General features: G+C 37.6%; 2 protein-coding genes across 2 annotated transcripts; both read right to left on the bottom strand.

Moving 5' to 3' along the window:
* Positions 1-13,484: 13,484 nt before the first annotated feature.
* Positions 13,485-14,135, bottom strand: CH63R_09575 (uncharacterized protein; the record flags this gene model as incomplete). The annotated part of the gene is made up of 1 exon (XM_018304549.1): positions 13,485-14,135. One exon carries the CDS (start codon positions 14,133-14,135, stop codon positions 13,485-13,487), a length of 651 nt encoding a protein of 216 aa, XP_018156572.1.
* A 743-nt stretch (positions 14,136-14,878) lies between these two features.
* CH63R_09576 (uncharacterized protein) lies at positions 14,879-15,076 on the bottom strand (the record flags this gene model as incomplete). The annotated part of the gene is made up of 1 exon (XM_018304550.1): positions 14,879-15,076. The coding sequence occupies one exon, from the start codon at positions 15,074-15,076 to the stop codon at positions 14,879-14,881; it is 198 nt and encodes a 65-aa protein (XP_018156573.1).
* Between the last annotated feature and the right edge of the window lie 1,125 nt (positions 15,077-16,201).

Below are 16,201 nucleotides of genomic sequence, written 5' to 3' on the forward strand. Positions count from 1 at the left end.
ACGAATAGAATAGAGTATTCTACTAATAATTCTAAGAGTCTAATATACTCTTTCTAAAGGTTTTTATTAAAGTATTTATTAAGTACTTTATATTCTATTTTATTAAGTCTATATATTAAATAGAACTTTAAGTAGGAGCTTTTAATAAGAGGAATCTTATAATTATAAAGTCTATATTCTAGTAAGCCTATTTCTAACTCTAAGGCAAATAGTTTTTTATACTTCTAGTACTCCTCTAGAATAACTAGAAGTAAATTTAATCCCTAATTTAATACTACTAGAGCTACTATTTTAGAAGGCTGTATTTCCTAGAGATAGGCTACATATTGTATTTATTATATAGTATTATTAAGAGGTACTCTAGGGAATTCATTTAAGGCCTAGCTCTTATAGTACTACTTAGTAACTAAATCTAACTATTAGAATTAGCTAATTCTCTAGTTTATTTATAAATTATACTTTTGTAATTATATAATTCCTAGAATAATATTAATATCTCCTATTTTTATAATATTAAATTAGAGTTCCTCTTTCTAATTATAAACTTGCAAAGGGAGGTATACTATCTCTAAAATAATAAGTTTACTATTATACTTAACTTATTCTCCTTTAACTATTTATAATGCATATAGGTATTCTTTCTTTTACTATAGTATTTATTATTTATTTACTAGTCTAAGTAAAATAAAGTTTCCTTAGGTACTACTATTAATAATTGCGCGCATTTACTATTCTTAAATTTTAATATTTAAGTTAAAATGTACTATATTGTAAATTGCATATAGAGTCTTCTAAATTATTACTATATATTACTCTTCTATTATAAGTATTATTAGTTTTTTAATTATTAAGTTTCTTTTTTTTGTACTTTCTACTAAACTCTTACTTTAACTTTAGAGTAAATAAAATATTTATTATATTTACATTCTTACTATTCTTTATTATTATTATAGTATAATATAAGGTATTTAGAATTTAGAGTAAAAATTATAATATTTCCTTCCTTATAGTATTGCATTATCTAGAATAGGAGTTATTTATTAAAGTAGACATCCTAAATAGATTCTTTAGTATATTATTAAGAGTAGAAGTAGAACTCCTTCTTACTCTTCTTATATCTTCTGCAATTATTATTTAGGCATTCAGCCTAAAAGAAGTCTTTATAGTCCTTATAATTAGAGTTTAGTAGTAAGTAGTCTCTTAGTATAAGTAGTATAAGTAAATAATTCTTTTTATATACTATTCTATAAAATTATACTAACTAATTATTATTCTTAGAGTAAATAATTTAATATTCTAATTACTTTAGGGATTCTAGACTCTCTTCTTTAGAGTTAAATGCAATATAGATTTTATAGTACTAATTAAGTATAATTCTATAATTAAGTACTTCTTTAGAATTATAATTTAAGCTATTTAGCCCTTATAAGTAGTTACTTATAGTATATTTGTATACTTTTCTCTATTAGGGAGTCTAAATTTATAAGTCTTAAGGGTTATTTACTACAATTTAATTAAGTGCAGTTATCTTAATTCTTCCTCTTAGTACTACTAGTCCCTAAAGTATAAGTCTCCTAATTTCTTTAAATTATCCTATTTAAAGTATTTTATTAAGTTATTTATTAACTTTGTATGTAAGCTTCTAGTTAGGGCCCCTTTACATTATAGTAAGGGTTCTTAGTTATTCTTAGTAGGTTTCCTTTTTCTTAGGGGTATTATCCTTCTTAAGTCTTTCCCTTACATTAGGGATCTTTTAGTAAGTAGTAATCCTATAGGCTTATTATAGAATATTAATATACTATTATTAGTATTCTTTAGGGGTTTTGTATATCCCTATCTTCTTATAGCTTAATTAAGTTATAGCTAGAGTTTAGGGGGTCTTAGAATACTATTCTAATTATTCTTTACTATTTTAATAAGTAAGATAGTTATTATTATAGTATACAGTCTATAAGAGTAAAGTATAAGGGATATTTTTATTAACTATATTAATTTATTAGTCTTTCTTAAGTACTAATTAGAACTACTATTTCTTAAATTATTAGTATTCTCTAGCTATATATTCTAGCTTATTGTAATTATAATACTTAAAGTCTTATATTTTATTATCTTTCTAAATTATACTAAAGTCTATAGAGCTACTATAGTATTTATAAGTAGTACTATTACAATTTTAGTTATTCTACTAGTAGTTTCCTCTAGAGTACTTAATTTATTTATTATACTAAGGGTAGTTCTACTAGAATTATTATTAGAGTTACTATTAATACTTCTTAACTAAGTTAGCTAGAGCTTACTTCTTATCTTTCTCCTTATATTATTTATAGAGGTAATTATTAATCTTAATAATAAGTTTAGTATACTAAAGGAAGTCTTTAGAATAATTAAGCTTAATAATTTTATTCTTAACCTTATTCTTTAAATTATTATAGAATATAAAAATCTTAGTATCTTTAGTAAGCTTAAGCTAAGTATAGAGTCTTCTAAATTCTACTGTATAAGTAGTAGTAAACTTAGTTTAGTATAAATAAGCTAAGTCTCTTTCTACTTATTATAATCTATTAGGATTCTAGAATAAGGATTTTAAAGTATCTTTAAATCCTTAGAAATTAGTAAATATATTCCTAATTTTACTAGAATAATAATTAAGAGTCTTATTATTAAAATATTCTTTAAGGAAGGACTTAAACTACTAGAGGGCTTATTCTTATAGGAAGGTTGCAGTATAAATAACTCCCTTAGTTCTATTATAGAAGTTTCCCTAATAGAAATTCTAATAGTTCTTAACTTAAATAAGGAATCCCTTAAGTAGTCCTAAAGTTCTATTATAGGTAATAGGAGAATTAAGCTTAAGTTTCTCTTATTTATTTATAGGAGTTTAAATAATATTAATAGCTACTTAGAGAGTATAAACCTCCTATTAGAGCTTATTAGTAAGTTAATTCTTATTTTTAAGCTCTATTATAGTATTATTAAATATAGCCTACATCTGCACAATATTATTATTATTATTCTTAATGCACTTCTAGAGGTTTCTATAGACTTTCTTAGTAAAGTTAAATTCTTTATTAGAATCCTTAGCTTCCTTTATTTCCTTATTTAAGAATTAAGTAAATTACTTACTTAAGGAGGTACTAAATTCTAAAGTAGGAGGCTTAAGAGTATTAAATTGTGCAGCTATAGTATTATTACTATTTATTAACTTTATAGAGTTAATTTACTAAATAGGAGTAATTAAAGTATTATAATTAGCTTTCTATAGTAGTATCTATTAGTAAAAGTTAAAGTAATAAAGCTAGGGAATAGTACTATAAGTTATACTAAAAGAATTAAGTCTTTAGAGAATATAGTAATTAGTTATCTACTTAATAAGGGGCTTATAATATTAATTATTAGTAAAGAGTACTAAGAGTATTTAAGGGGATAATTATAAAGTTAATTACTAAAGAGCTATAGAAAGTAATCTATCTATATAGAATGAATATTCTTATATCCTTAAGTATTATTCTTAAGACTAATATTTTAAAGTTAGTCCTTATTCTAGGACTAATAATTTAAATATTAGTCCCTAGTATAGACTACTTATTGTCTATTAGTCCTTCTTATCTGTATGTAACCTTCCCTAGTTCTTCTATTCTAAGGAGTTACTTGTATAATCCTATTTCTTATTTATACAAATACTATACTACTTGCACTCTTACCTAGCCTAGTAGGGCTGCATTACCTATAGCTTATTAAGTTGTAATAAGTACTTAAGACCCCCTCTATAAGTAGTAGTACTATTAAGGATTAATAATAATAATAATATTATTATTTAATACTATTAAAAACCCCCTTAGGGGTATAGGGCGCCTATTATAAGTAATACAACTTATTCTATTTAAAATAGTGCAAAAGTATAGTAATATACATTATTATAAGCTATAATAGTTAAAAACCCCTACTAAAAGGCATTCTATCCTCTTAAGATAAAGGTTTCCTACTATATAATTTACTCTACCTCTTAAGTATATTGCATTACTGTATTTATAAGGGAAGTTTTATTAATAGGAGACTATTTAATAAAGACTTCTCATATAGTACTAAGTTACCCTATACAAATATTTTAACCTATATATATAAGAGGTAAACCCCCCTTTAAAGGGTTAAAGGAAAAACCCCCTTATATTCTTATACTTATTAAGGGATTTTGTTTTTGTCTGCCCTTTTCCTATTGACCCTATGCCTTTTAACTTAATGCGTGCACTGTTGTTAGAGCCCCATTGTGCATGTGGGGCCCAGGGCTCTATATGCAGTGGGTAACCTGGTGACTAATTAGACTACTGCAAAAGGGGTTCCTGCAGTTGGAATCGAACCGACTGTCTGCGCGCATAGTGCACACAGACGCTGCTAGACGCTTGCTATTGCGTCACGCAGGTATTGCATTACTGTATAAGTCTTTATCTATAAAGGTTATTATTAAGTAGTAGATAATTATACTTACTATTTAGTATAGGAGAGTAATACTCTCCCTTATACTTATAATATAATATTTATAAAATGTAATAAGTATGCATAAGGTATTCTAGCTAGCTAATAGGTAAGTAATATATAATAATACTAGATTAATAAGGGGCTAGTAACTAATACTAATAGGGTAGCTCCCCTAATATAAAGGGGACTTATCCTTAAATGCCCCTAGTAGGGGGATACTTATTTTAGTACTAAGTTAATAGAAGCCTTTAGATTATACTTTAGGTAGCCTTTATAGTAGAGATAGTAAAGTCCTTACTACTAGGGGTATATATATAGCTTAGAGGTACTTTTTGTAGAACTTAATAAACTTATTCTATTTAGGACTAAATTATTACTAGATAACTTTTTAGAGTTCTAGCTATAGTAGTATAGTATATATAAGCTAGTAGTAAAAAGGGTAGTCTATAGTCTTCTATTCTCTATATTTGCAGTCTAATTCTGCATTTGTATAGTTAAAGTATTTATAGTATTCTGTAAAGTCTCTGTATTTTAATTTAGTAGCTAAGAGGGAGTAAAGAGTGCAGTAGCTTAGGGCTTTTAGCTCTAGTATCTACTAGAGTATAGTATTTATATTAAGGTACTTATACTTATTAAGTTAATTATAGAGCTACTATACTTAGTATACTATATATTGTCTCCTCTTTAGGTAGTACTTAGTATAACTAAAAGTTAATAGGTAGCTTAAGGCTAGGGACTTACATTTTAATTTTATAAGTTTATCTACTAGTTTATTCCTAAGGATCTTCTAGTACTTAGGGGACTACTCTACTGTAATAGGGACTAGGGAGCTATCTACTATAAATTTAAACTTAAGAATAGCTTCTTAAGATAATTTTAGTAGAGTACTATTAAAGTAGTATATAACTATATAATTATTAAAGTAAATAGTAATAGCTATAGTAATTAGAGTATAAGTAAGGGCTACTTATAGCTCTACTTAAGCCTCTTCTACTTTAGTATTAAAAACTTCTACTGCAGCTAGTAGGTAGTATTTAGAATAGAGAATATTATCCCTAAAGAAGACTATATAGCTATATTTAGTATTGCAGTCTTTATTTTGTAAGCTATTAGTATACACTAGTAGGTATAAGGGGGGGAAAGTAGAGATTTAAGTAAGGTGTACTTTAATTGCATCCTCTTTTAGGAGAAAAACTCTTAGTGTATTATATTAGCTAAAGTCCTTATAGAATAGAATTAGTTAGTTAATATTAAATACTTATATAGTAGTATTAGTAAGAATAATAGATTTAAGTATAGTGCCTCTAGTAAATATTTATTAATAGTACTTAATGTATATAATTAGGGAGTGTGCAGTATTTACTTAGAGAAAGTAGAGTATAAAGTAGTCTTTAATAGTATTAATAATAAATAGTAGGAGTAGGGTACTAGATTCCCTATATAGTGCACTTAGGGGAGTAGTCTTCTATATTAGGAGGTAGCCCTAAATAGTAATATTAATAACTCTTTGCATACATACAATATAGTCTTAGAGGCTATAGTAGACCCTTAGGTATTTATTATAGACTTTCTTTATACTAGCTTAATTATAACTAGAGTACTAGACTTTAGCCCTAAATGTAGCTTTAAGTATAATAATAGTATATATTACCCTTTGTATAATAGAGAGTAGAGCCCCCTTAAAGACCTAGTTTAAGTTGCAAATTTAGCTAGTAGCTATTTAGGCTTTTGCAGTTTGAATATTAATATATCTCTTAAAAGTAAATTAGCAGTTAAGAAAGATTCCTAGCTACTTTATTAACTTATTATTAGAAGTTAATTGTACTATTTTGTCCCTATAGTAAATAGTTAAGAATATTCTTAATTTTAACTTTATAAAATAGATAAGTTCTATTTTACTAGAGTTAAAACTTATATAGTTGTTTATACTCTATTATTATTCTAAGTAGTAGTTATTATTACTATAAGGTTAGTACTAATGTATAGAATAGTATAATTATTTGCATATTTAAATTGTAATTTAGGGGGGCTAATTTTATATAGTAGGGTAGTATAGAGGAGGAAGAGTATTAGTAAGGTAAGTAAGCCTTATAAGAGGCTGTATTATAGAGGGGCTATTAGAGTCTAGTATTCTTTATAGTAAATACTAGTCTATTATAAGCTTATAAAGTGCGCAGCCTAGTAGATAAAGTTTTTAGGCTAGCCTTATTTGTAGAGCTATAGATTTAGGAGGTTAGAGAGTATAGTATTAAAGGTACTAAGAATATCCCCTATTACTAAAGTAGTTAACTCTCTGCACACTAGAGTAGCCTCTATATTATAAGTAAGTACTACAATAATACCTATAATTAAGTAGCCTAAGAGTATACTTACTACTTATAAGTATAAGATTCCTTGTTAGATAGTAGTTAATACTATGCATTATACAATAAGGTATTTAAGACCCTTACTAAAAGTAGAGAGTAGTAAAATTAAGTACTAGCCCTTTACTATAGTAGTATCTCTATTCTATTTTAGAATTATAATAGTTGCAGTATTTTAGTAAGGGAGGGGGTAATATTCTAGTTTTAAGTACTACTAATATAGGTAGTAAATATAGTACTTAATAATAGGCTAAGTAGCTTAAAGTATTATAATAGTTATACTATCTACTCCTAGGGAAGTATTACCTACTCTAAGGAGTAAAGTGCAAGTTTCTTTAATGTAGATTTTATTATTCTAGACTACTACTCTAAGTAGAATAGTAGGAGTTTTAAAGTCTAAATAATGTATTAGTACTAGGTTACTAATCCTAATAGATAGTATTAAAGTTGCCTGCAATTAGAATCTATAGGGGGGGGTTCTATAGTAGGAAAGGTATCTCTTAGGAATATAGCTCCTAGTAGATATTAAGAATATATATATTATATATAACTACTCTAAGAGTATTACAATAAGGGGTAGGAGTAATATTAAAGAATTTAGTACTGCAAATATCTTTCTAAATATAAGTAGTAACTTAGGGGCAAGTACTATAGGCATTACTCTAGTCCTAAATAGGGACAGCTATTAAGTATAAGGGGTGCATTTTTGTAATACTCTTACTAGAGTCTAGGGAGTACTATAGCTCCTAGATAAGAATAACCTTAGCTCTAGTATAGTAGGTAAAGTAGAAAGTAATATTATATATAAGTCTAGATTTTTATATATTAACTTAAAAGACTTATAAGTTGTACTGCATTAGATAGTAGATTAGTAGTAAGTTACTTAGGGAGTCTAAATTAGTAAGGGGGTATTCTCTTTATATTTAAATACTATAGTATTATTAAAGTTAGGGGGAGTAGTACCTCCTGCATCTACCTTAATAAGGGCATCTACCTCCCTAAATAGAGTAGCTATATAGGGCTATTACTATTAAATAGAGGGAGGAGCTACAGCCTTAAGTATATTTGTATAGTAGGCTTATAAACTAGTAAGGGAGAGCTAATATAGCTTCTCCCCTTATTTCTATATTACTACTCTCTAGTAAGAGGGGAGTACTATAGTCTTCCTATTCTTTATAGTAGAGTAGAGGGGGCAGTTTTTATATATACTTTTACATAGGCCCTTATAATTAGTATACTATAGGGAGTTTTTACAATTAGAAGTATTATAGTAGTTATTATAGGAGTAGTAGCTGTAAGTCTACAGCTTATAGTAAGACTAAGAGCTATACTAGCCCTAGTAGGAGTAGTACTACTATAGGAATTAAGCTTTTATGTAAATAGAGAGTAAGCTTTTAAAGAGCTAGAAGGGGATAGTAATTTCCTTGCAGAAGGAGATAGTTTAGGACTAGTAGGGGTCTACTATAATAGTAGTAGTAACTTAGTAGTATACTAGAGTAGAGCTAGTAGTAGTTTTAACTTCTATTTCTATAAGGTTAGAGGTATTAATATAGTTCCTATTGAATTTAGAGTAGATTTAGGCTAAGACTTATTATATAAGATAGGTAGTCTAAGAGTTAGATCCCTTAATAATAGTTGCATTAAGGAGTTTAAATAGCTAAGAGTAGTAAGTAAGTATAGTTAATTTAATTCCTATAGAGGTAGAAGTACCTGCGTAACGCAATGGCAAGTGTCTAGCAGTATCTGCACGCTCTGCGCGCAGACAGTTAGTTTAATTCTAACTGCAGGAATGCTGTTTTGCAGAGACCTAATTAGTCGCTAGGTACCCTACTCTGCAGGAAAAACGGAGCCCTAAGCCCTACATGCACAATAGGGCTCTAATAATAGTGTACGTATTAAGTTAAAGTATAGTGTATACAGGAAAGGGTTAGACAAAAATAAGATTCCTTAATAAGTCTAGGAATATAAGAGGGTTTTACCTTTAACCCTTTAAAGGGGGGTTTACCTCTTATATATGTATAAGTTAAATCTATATAGAGTAGTTAGTACTATAGTGTAAGAAGTCTTTATTATATAGTCTCCTATTAATAAAACTTCCCTTATAAATAAAAAATATAGAGGTAGAAGTAATTATAAAATTAGTCTTTATTTTAGTTATCTTCTTAATATTCTAATTCTAAAGTTTATAAGCTCTTATAAGCTTAATAGTAATAATTAAAGAATAAGTATTATAGTATTAGCTACTAAGTACTAATTAAATAAAGACTTAAGTATTTAGTCTATATATAGTAGTAGGCTAGCCTTATAGAGTATTTATATTTCCTTAAGCTTGCGTATAAAGTAATAGTATTAAGTAATAGTAGTAGTAGTTAGTATTGCATATTACTACTATAGTATAGGAGGGGGAGAATTATTTATTTTAGTAGCTAGTTGCAATTCTTATTAGTATATTAGTAAGAAGAGTAGTATAGTATTTAATAATTAGAGTATATACTTTATTAAGGTAAAGGCCTACTAGTATTTTATTAATAGTAGTAATAAGAGTAGTCCCTATATAATAGAACTCTACAATTTTAGTAAGAGTAGGCTTAATCTTACTTAAGTTAGGGTTTTTAGAGGGGTAAGTCTAGAGGTTAAATGTAGTCCCCTCTTTATTTTCGTATATAGGAGATACAAGCCTTCTCTTCTTTAGTAATAAGTATTATATAAGTAGTTTAGTAAAAATAATTTAAGTAGGCATCTATAGTATAGTATTACTAATAAAGATAAATATAAATACAGTAGTAGTAAATACAGCTAACAATAGGGGGCTAAGTATAAAGCTGTAGAGTAGTACTAGTGTAGTTAGGGCTAGTAGGCTTAGAAGGCCCAAAAGGCCTATAGGGCTAGAGGGGGGGGGGGGGCATGCGCCTATTAGTAAAGTAGCTTGCTGCAGGTAGTGCGCACTAATAGTGCATACTAAGAAAAGTATATAGGAAGGAAGGTTGCTATTAAGGATTAAGAGACTAAGGAAAAGGACAAAGTAGAGGAAAGAGATTAGTCTTATTAACAACTTCTTCAGCAGCCTTAACATTCTCCTTAAGGACAGCACTAACTTCCTTAACAACTTCGTTAACCTTCAAATAATGCTTAGAATTCAACAGCTTTATTAAAAATATCAACTTCAGCACTAGCATCAGCATCAGCCTCGGTAGCATTATATTCATTAATAGGATAAGAGAGCTAGCAGTAAAAAAGAGGGAAGAGGAAATAGCCCTTTAACACAAGGCCTACCGTCAACTATTGCCAGATTTAAGCCTTGGATTACAGCGCCCCTATCCCATAAAACTTGCATAAACACACCATCTTTAACGCAGGCGCTTTGCAGACGGCAATAACAAGCTTTGAGCAATTGGGGGGCTAGGAGGGACGTCAGAACCAGCACAAGCGCCTCTCCTAAACCTCAGTGAGCCTGGCCACGATCCGCAAGACAGGTTGCCAGAGGTGTACCTAGTTCATGCTTAGCCACGGAGACAACTAAGCAAGGCAGCCAAGAACGTCAGAATGGCCAACACTGCGTACAAATAGATGAAAGCGGAGATAGAACAGGATGCAAAGTTCTAATCAGCGCCAGCCGCTCCTACAGAATAAACAGCAGGCAATTTTAAACTAACAAGATGCCTAGCATGCATTAGAGACAGCCAATATCCATAGGGGACGCGCAAAGGCTGATTTTAAGCGTTAGGTTGCAGATAAGTTTTGTAGCTAAGTGTACCTTGCTGGCGTATGTGTGGAAGAGTGCAAGCAAGGGAGCGCAAAGAAATAGGTGCATATTTGTATTTTAGACGAGATCTCGGTTGGTTCATTAGATTTTGTATTCATTCATCCTAACCCCCTCCGGCCCCTTTCAGCACATAAAACTACTAGTTGAAGCAACTTAGCGAGTGGTCCTCCTAATGCAATCTTAGGCATGACGTGCGGTGAAGCGTTATCTCTGCCTTGGAAAAATTGTGCAGTACAAGCGGGGGGAGGGTGTGGTTCCTAGATTCAGCCGAGACGACGGAAATAGTCTCTCGCTCCCAGGGGTAATGCAGCAATTGCAGGCAGATGTAGGCAATTACAGGTAAGTGCAGCAATTGCAGCAGTTGCAGTAGTTAGCAGTGCGCCTTGCAGGCTGTTCAGGAGCCGCCGGCGCCAGTAAGACTTACTTACTTGCTCCCCAAGAGAAAATCGCAGGCAATGGCGAAACATGATGATCTCGGGTGTGCGACTTAGAGGACCAGTGCTCAATGTTAAGGCTGGAGCTAGTGGTGCATGGCCTTAAATTTAATCTTGGCCCTGAGCCTGAGGGAGGGTTGTTTCTAGCACACTGCAGACCTGACTCGAGGTCACAATGTACAGTAAAGCATTCAATACTCCTCGGTTTTCGACGACTTAGGCTAGGTTGGCTAGGCTGCTGGCGAAAAGTCGATTACATTACGTGACCTGCCAGAAGTAAAGATGCCAAAAGTAAAGATACTGAAGTAAAGATGCCGAAAGTGAAGATGCTGAAAGTGAAGCTATTCAGAGATTGCGATTGCGACAGCAAAGCAGTCAAGGAACAAAGTCACGTAATGCTGTCACGTAACGTGATTACGAGACCGAATTAGCAATCTTGGCAGCTTCGATTTTTCGCCTTCGACCTTGCGAAAGGCCTATTCTTCAAGACTTAGTTCGCAGCGACTCTCTAGCAACAGCTATTTGCAGAGCTTAAGCCTTGCTAACGCTTAGAATTGTTAGTTCTTTGCAGGCATTCGCATTTGTTTGCATCTATAACAAATTGAGCCGCATTACAGCAGTGGGTAGCAAGAAGCTTTTTCGGCAGCCTCAAGGGTCGAATAGACCTTGCTGATAAGCAGGTAGGCGTGGGGGTCTCTTGCGACATTGTGAAATAGCTTCAATCAACTGCAGCGGCGGCGGCGGCGACGGCGACGGCGTCGAAAGTAGTAGGCCTGCGTGCAATAACAGGTGGCTCGCTAGCAAAAGTCCAGGACTAGAGTCTGGGGATTGCGCTATTCGTGATTTGGGCTCCCTTTGTAATAGGGGGACTAGAGTACAGCAGCCCGCAAGGCGCACTAGTTCAAAAATCAGATTTTAATAGGCCTACAGCAGGTGCAGTAAGGACTTACTCTTTATAGCTAGTAGACCCACTTTACAGTTCCATTAATAGGATCTTACTAGCTTAAAAAGGAAGGCTAGAAAGTAGACTTGTACTCTATGGCCTACAAAAGGTAAACCCTAGGCCCCTGCCTAAAAATGACTAATATAGTAGGCAGGTACTACTAGCAGTAGGCAGACACTAGTAACAGTAGGCAATTACTACTAGTAGTAGCAGGCGCTGCTAGTAGTAGGCAGACGCTAGCGACAGTGGGCAATTGCTGCTAGCAGTGGGCAGGCACTAGCGACAGTAGGCAGGCACTAGCGACAGTAGGCAATTGCTGCCAGCAGTGGGCAGGCGCTAGCGACAGTGGGCAGGCGCTGGCGACAGTAGGCAGGCGCTGGCGACAGTGGGCAATTGCTGCTAGCAGTGGGCAGGCGCTGGCGACAGTGGGCAATTGCTGCTAGTAGTGGGCAGACGCTGGCGACAGTAGGTAGGCGCTAGCGACAGTAGGTAGGCGCTAGCAATAGTAGGCAATTGCTACCAGCAGTGGGCAGGCGCTAGCGACAGTAGGCAGGCGCTGGCGACAGTGGGCAGGCGCTAGCGATAGTGGGCAATTGCTGCCAGCAGTGGGCAGGCGCTAGCGACAGTAGGCAGGCGCTAGCGACAGTGGGTAGGCGCTGGCGATAGTGGGCAATTGCTGCCAGCAGTGGGCAGACGCTGGCGACAGTAGGCAATTGCTACCAGCAGTGGGCAGGCGCTGGCGACAGTGGGCAGGCGCTGGCGATAGTGGGCAGGCGCTGGCGATAGTAGGCAATTGCTGCCAGCAGTATGCAGGCGCTAGCGACAGTGGGCAGGCGCTAGCGACAGTGGGCAGGCGCTAGCAATAGTGGGCAATTGCTGCCAGCAGTGGGCAGACGCTAGCGACAGTAGGCAATTACTGCCAGCAGTAGGCAGGCGCTGCCAGCAGTGGGCAGACGCTAGCGACAGTGGGCAGGCGCTGGCGACAGTGGGCAGGCGCTGGCGACAGTAGGCAATTGCCAGCTGCCCCAGTTGCACTACTACATTAATAACCTACTTACCCTTTTAACTCTAGGCTAATAAGTACCTGCCTCACTTATTATTTCTAGCCAATTAGATCTCTCTACTCTCTACACTAGGTAGTATTAACCTATCAACCCAATTAGGAAATTTTTAATTTTTAAACCAGTGCGCCTTGCGGGCTGCCGTACCAGAGTCGCCCCACCTTTCCCCGGATTGAACGACTCAAACTGGACAGACATTGCTGCCCCTCCCTCTGAATGCAGCATGTAAAATAAAAAAAAGTGTAACAAGCAGGAGAACAAAAGACATTGGCATTTTACTAGTCTATAAGGTAAGGAGAAACAACAGTAAGTCGCCTCTAGAACATGATTGCGACCCCTCAAGGCACGCGGGTATCAACAAAGCAGATTCTAAACCTCCCTCCCCCTCAAGATATAGACATACGCACACACAGGTTGTCGTCGTCGCCGTGTTTTCATCAACAGGAATCATCGTAATCGTAAAAGTCGTTCGGCGTGTAAATGCGCTTCGTTGGAGCCCTGCAGCTTAGCAACCTGCAGTGCGTCCAGCGCGCACCCCTTGGCCTCGTCCCGAAATTTTGCGGCCGCATAACGGAGAACAAGCAGCAAGACGCAGCAATCGAGATATCTGCACCGGACGTTGTCCCGGGAGGCGTCAGTCTTTGACTCAGCTAAGTCTCCCCATTCCTCATCGGCGAGGAGGGCATTTTCGCGCATGCACGCAAGGTTGCGGATCCGTCTCTGGCACAAGGCAGGAAGAGAGGTGGCAGGTGACGGGACGGCGCTGGTGAAGGCATCGAGCGCGGCCACGAAACCGTTGACCTGCTTTCGGAGAGCAGCGTCCAGCCCGTTCAGCTCCATCTGCCTTTCCGTCTCGGCCTGCACGTCCAGTGCGGCAAGGAGCGCGCTGCCGTGTGCGTCGTGCAGGCTGGACATGACGCCGGCGAGGGCCGTCTGCCGGAACTGGTACCTCTCAAACTCGGCCATTGATGTGAGTTGCGTGCTGAACGTCGCCCTGGATGGGTGGGCCGTGTAGCTCCTCGCCAAGGCCTTGAGGTTCTTGCGCCTTTTCAAAATGGTCTTGAGGTGCACCGCGCGCTCAGCCGTTGTCTTCGGCATGCTTTGGTCGAGGCGGGCCAGGTCGTCCGGGCGGAGGGCGCAGTGCCACGACGTGAGCAGTGCGCGGCGTAGGCAGCTCCGCTCTAGCACGCTGTCGATACTAGAGGTTGGGATTGGATCCAGCACTTTGATCGTCATACAAAACCACGTTGAAGAGGCTATTATTGTCGCCTCTTCGTCGTCGATGGGCTCGAAAGTTCACCAGTCTGCCAACTTTGAGACGGAGGCCCCTTTGCCGTTGGGGGAGCTGGATTGAGGGCGTTAGGCTGGCTTCCCGCGAGGCTGGGCCGGAGTAGTTGAGTCTCGGTATTGTGGCGGCGTGACGGGATGCGCTGCTGGTCTTGGCTGGCTGAATGCGTGTCCGGGGTGTTGGCGCGGAAAGCGTGCGGTGGTATTGAAGATCGCTCATGGGGGTAGACCAGGTGGCCGAGCTGTCCATGAAGAGATGACTTGTTAGACATGGTGTTTTGCCAGCGTGTGGAGGGTTCGGGGGGATGGGGGGTTGTTTTGTGTGTGTTTACGCATACCTCGGCGCGGCATCGCAACGGCAGCAGGTCTATGCTGAACCTGATCCTGTCTAAGTCCAGCTTTAATTGCATAAGCGAAGGCGGCAAAGAGACCGACGTGTCGAGGAAAGTCTTGACTAAGAAGCCCGACTCGTTGAGGGCGGCCCCTTTCAGCTGCTTGGTCGGGGACTGGTTTCCGGATCGGTTGGTACTTCCAGACTGTAGCGATAGAGAGGACTAGCTGTTGTCTCGCGACAACTGGGTATAGCTGTCACGGAGGAGGGTAAAAGCAGGAGGCCTGGGCGTAGTCATGTCGTGGCCGTCGAGAGTCTGGGGCCCACTGGTGGACATGCTTGCGTCCAGATTGTCGTCATCGTCTGCTTCGAGAGGTCGCTTTTGGCCGCCGCCGCGAGTTGGCGTGCTCGGGTCCTGCATCGAGGCTTCTGATGTGTCGTCGGCAGATTTGCACCGATACAGCTTGAGCTGGTGGTGCGTCTGGGAGGCGGACGTGGATGGAGATGGGAGGGACGGTTGAGGTCGCTTTGTTGGTGAAGGATAGTCTGCGCCGGGTCGGAGGAAAAGACGAGGACGCTAGCGAGAGCGAGAGCGAGGGGGAGGGCGAGAACAATCTTGCGGCGGTAGACGGCGGGGTTCGATGACCAAGACGGTGGAGAGCGAGCCGGCTTCAATCGAGGCCAACCAATCGAGGATGCGATGGGTACTGAAACTACCCATGCTGCCCTGCCACCCTCTAGATGGCGAACACTGGTGAAGGGGGGGCGACGACGGTTTTGGGGGTATGGCGAGCGCTTCGTTTTTGTGTAGAAGAAGCTGGTGTGGGTCCGCTCGGTCTGATCGGATCCGAGTTCATGGCATTTTCGGCTACTGCACGAGTTGTGATGATGGCACGTCACGTCATGTTTGGTTACAGGGGTTATAGGGGTTCGGATCTGCTGCTACGGGCGGAGGCCAGCCCCACCCTGGTCCCTAGATTTCCAGCCAGCCAATGCTTCATGGCTGATAATGTGCCCATCTGGATCAATCCATTGATCCACCCATCGGCACGTGACCAGCTTACGGCATCATCGCACAGGGACGCCGGCACCATCCAGATCTCAACGGTCGGGACGAGTCCGAAACCGACCACGAAGGTCAGATTGGGTGAGCAGTTCAACCGCCACCAGGACAATGCTAAGCTTAAAAATGAGATCAACACGGTCTCCAATCTCGTCCAGGATCTCCTACGACGGGACGCCGAGAGGGAACAGTTCATCTGAAAGACTGTCTGAAGAAGATTAAGTCCTTGTAAAGAGAGAGAGAGAGAGAGAGAGAGAGAGATCTTCAGGAGAAGAAACAGCGTTCAGCCCGGAAGCCGTAAGGCAACTAGCTACCAAGACGCCTCGGTTTGATGAGGGGCCAACGTTTTTGTGCTCCTGCAGTTCCTAAAGGAGAAGAGGCCCTGTCGACCCCCGGATGCGTCGAAAGCACGACAAAGACAGACCTCAACCAGGGGAACGGGCTGTCAGTTCTCCGTATTGGCCAAGGAGTCTCTAGACAAGA

This window comes from Colletotrichum higginsianum, chromosome 6 (assembly GCF_001672515.1).
Source record: "Colletotrichum higginsianum IMI 349063 chromosome 6, whole genome shotgun sequence".
Taxonomy (NCBI): Eukaryota; Fungi; Ascomycota; class Sordariomycetes; order Glomerellales; family Glomerellaceae; genus Colletotrichum; species Colletotrichum higginsianum.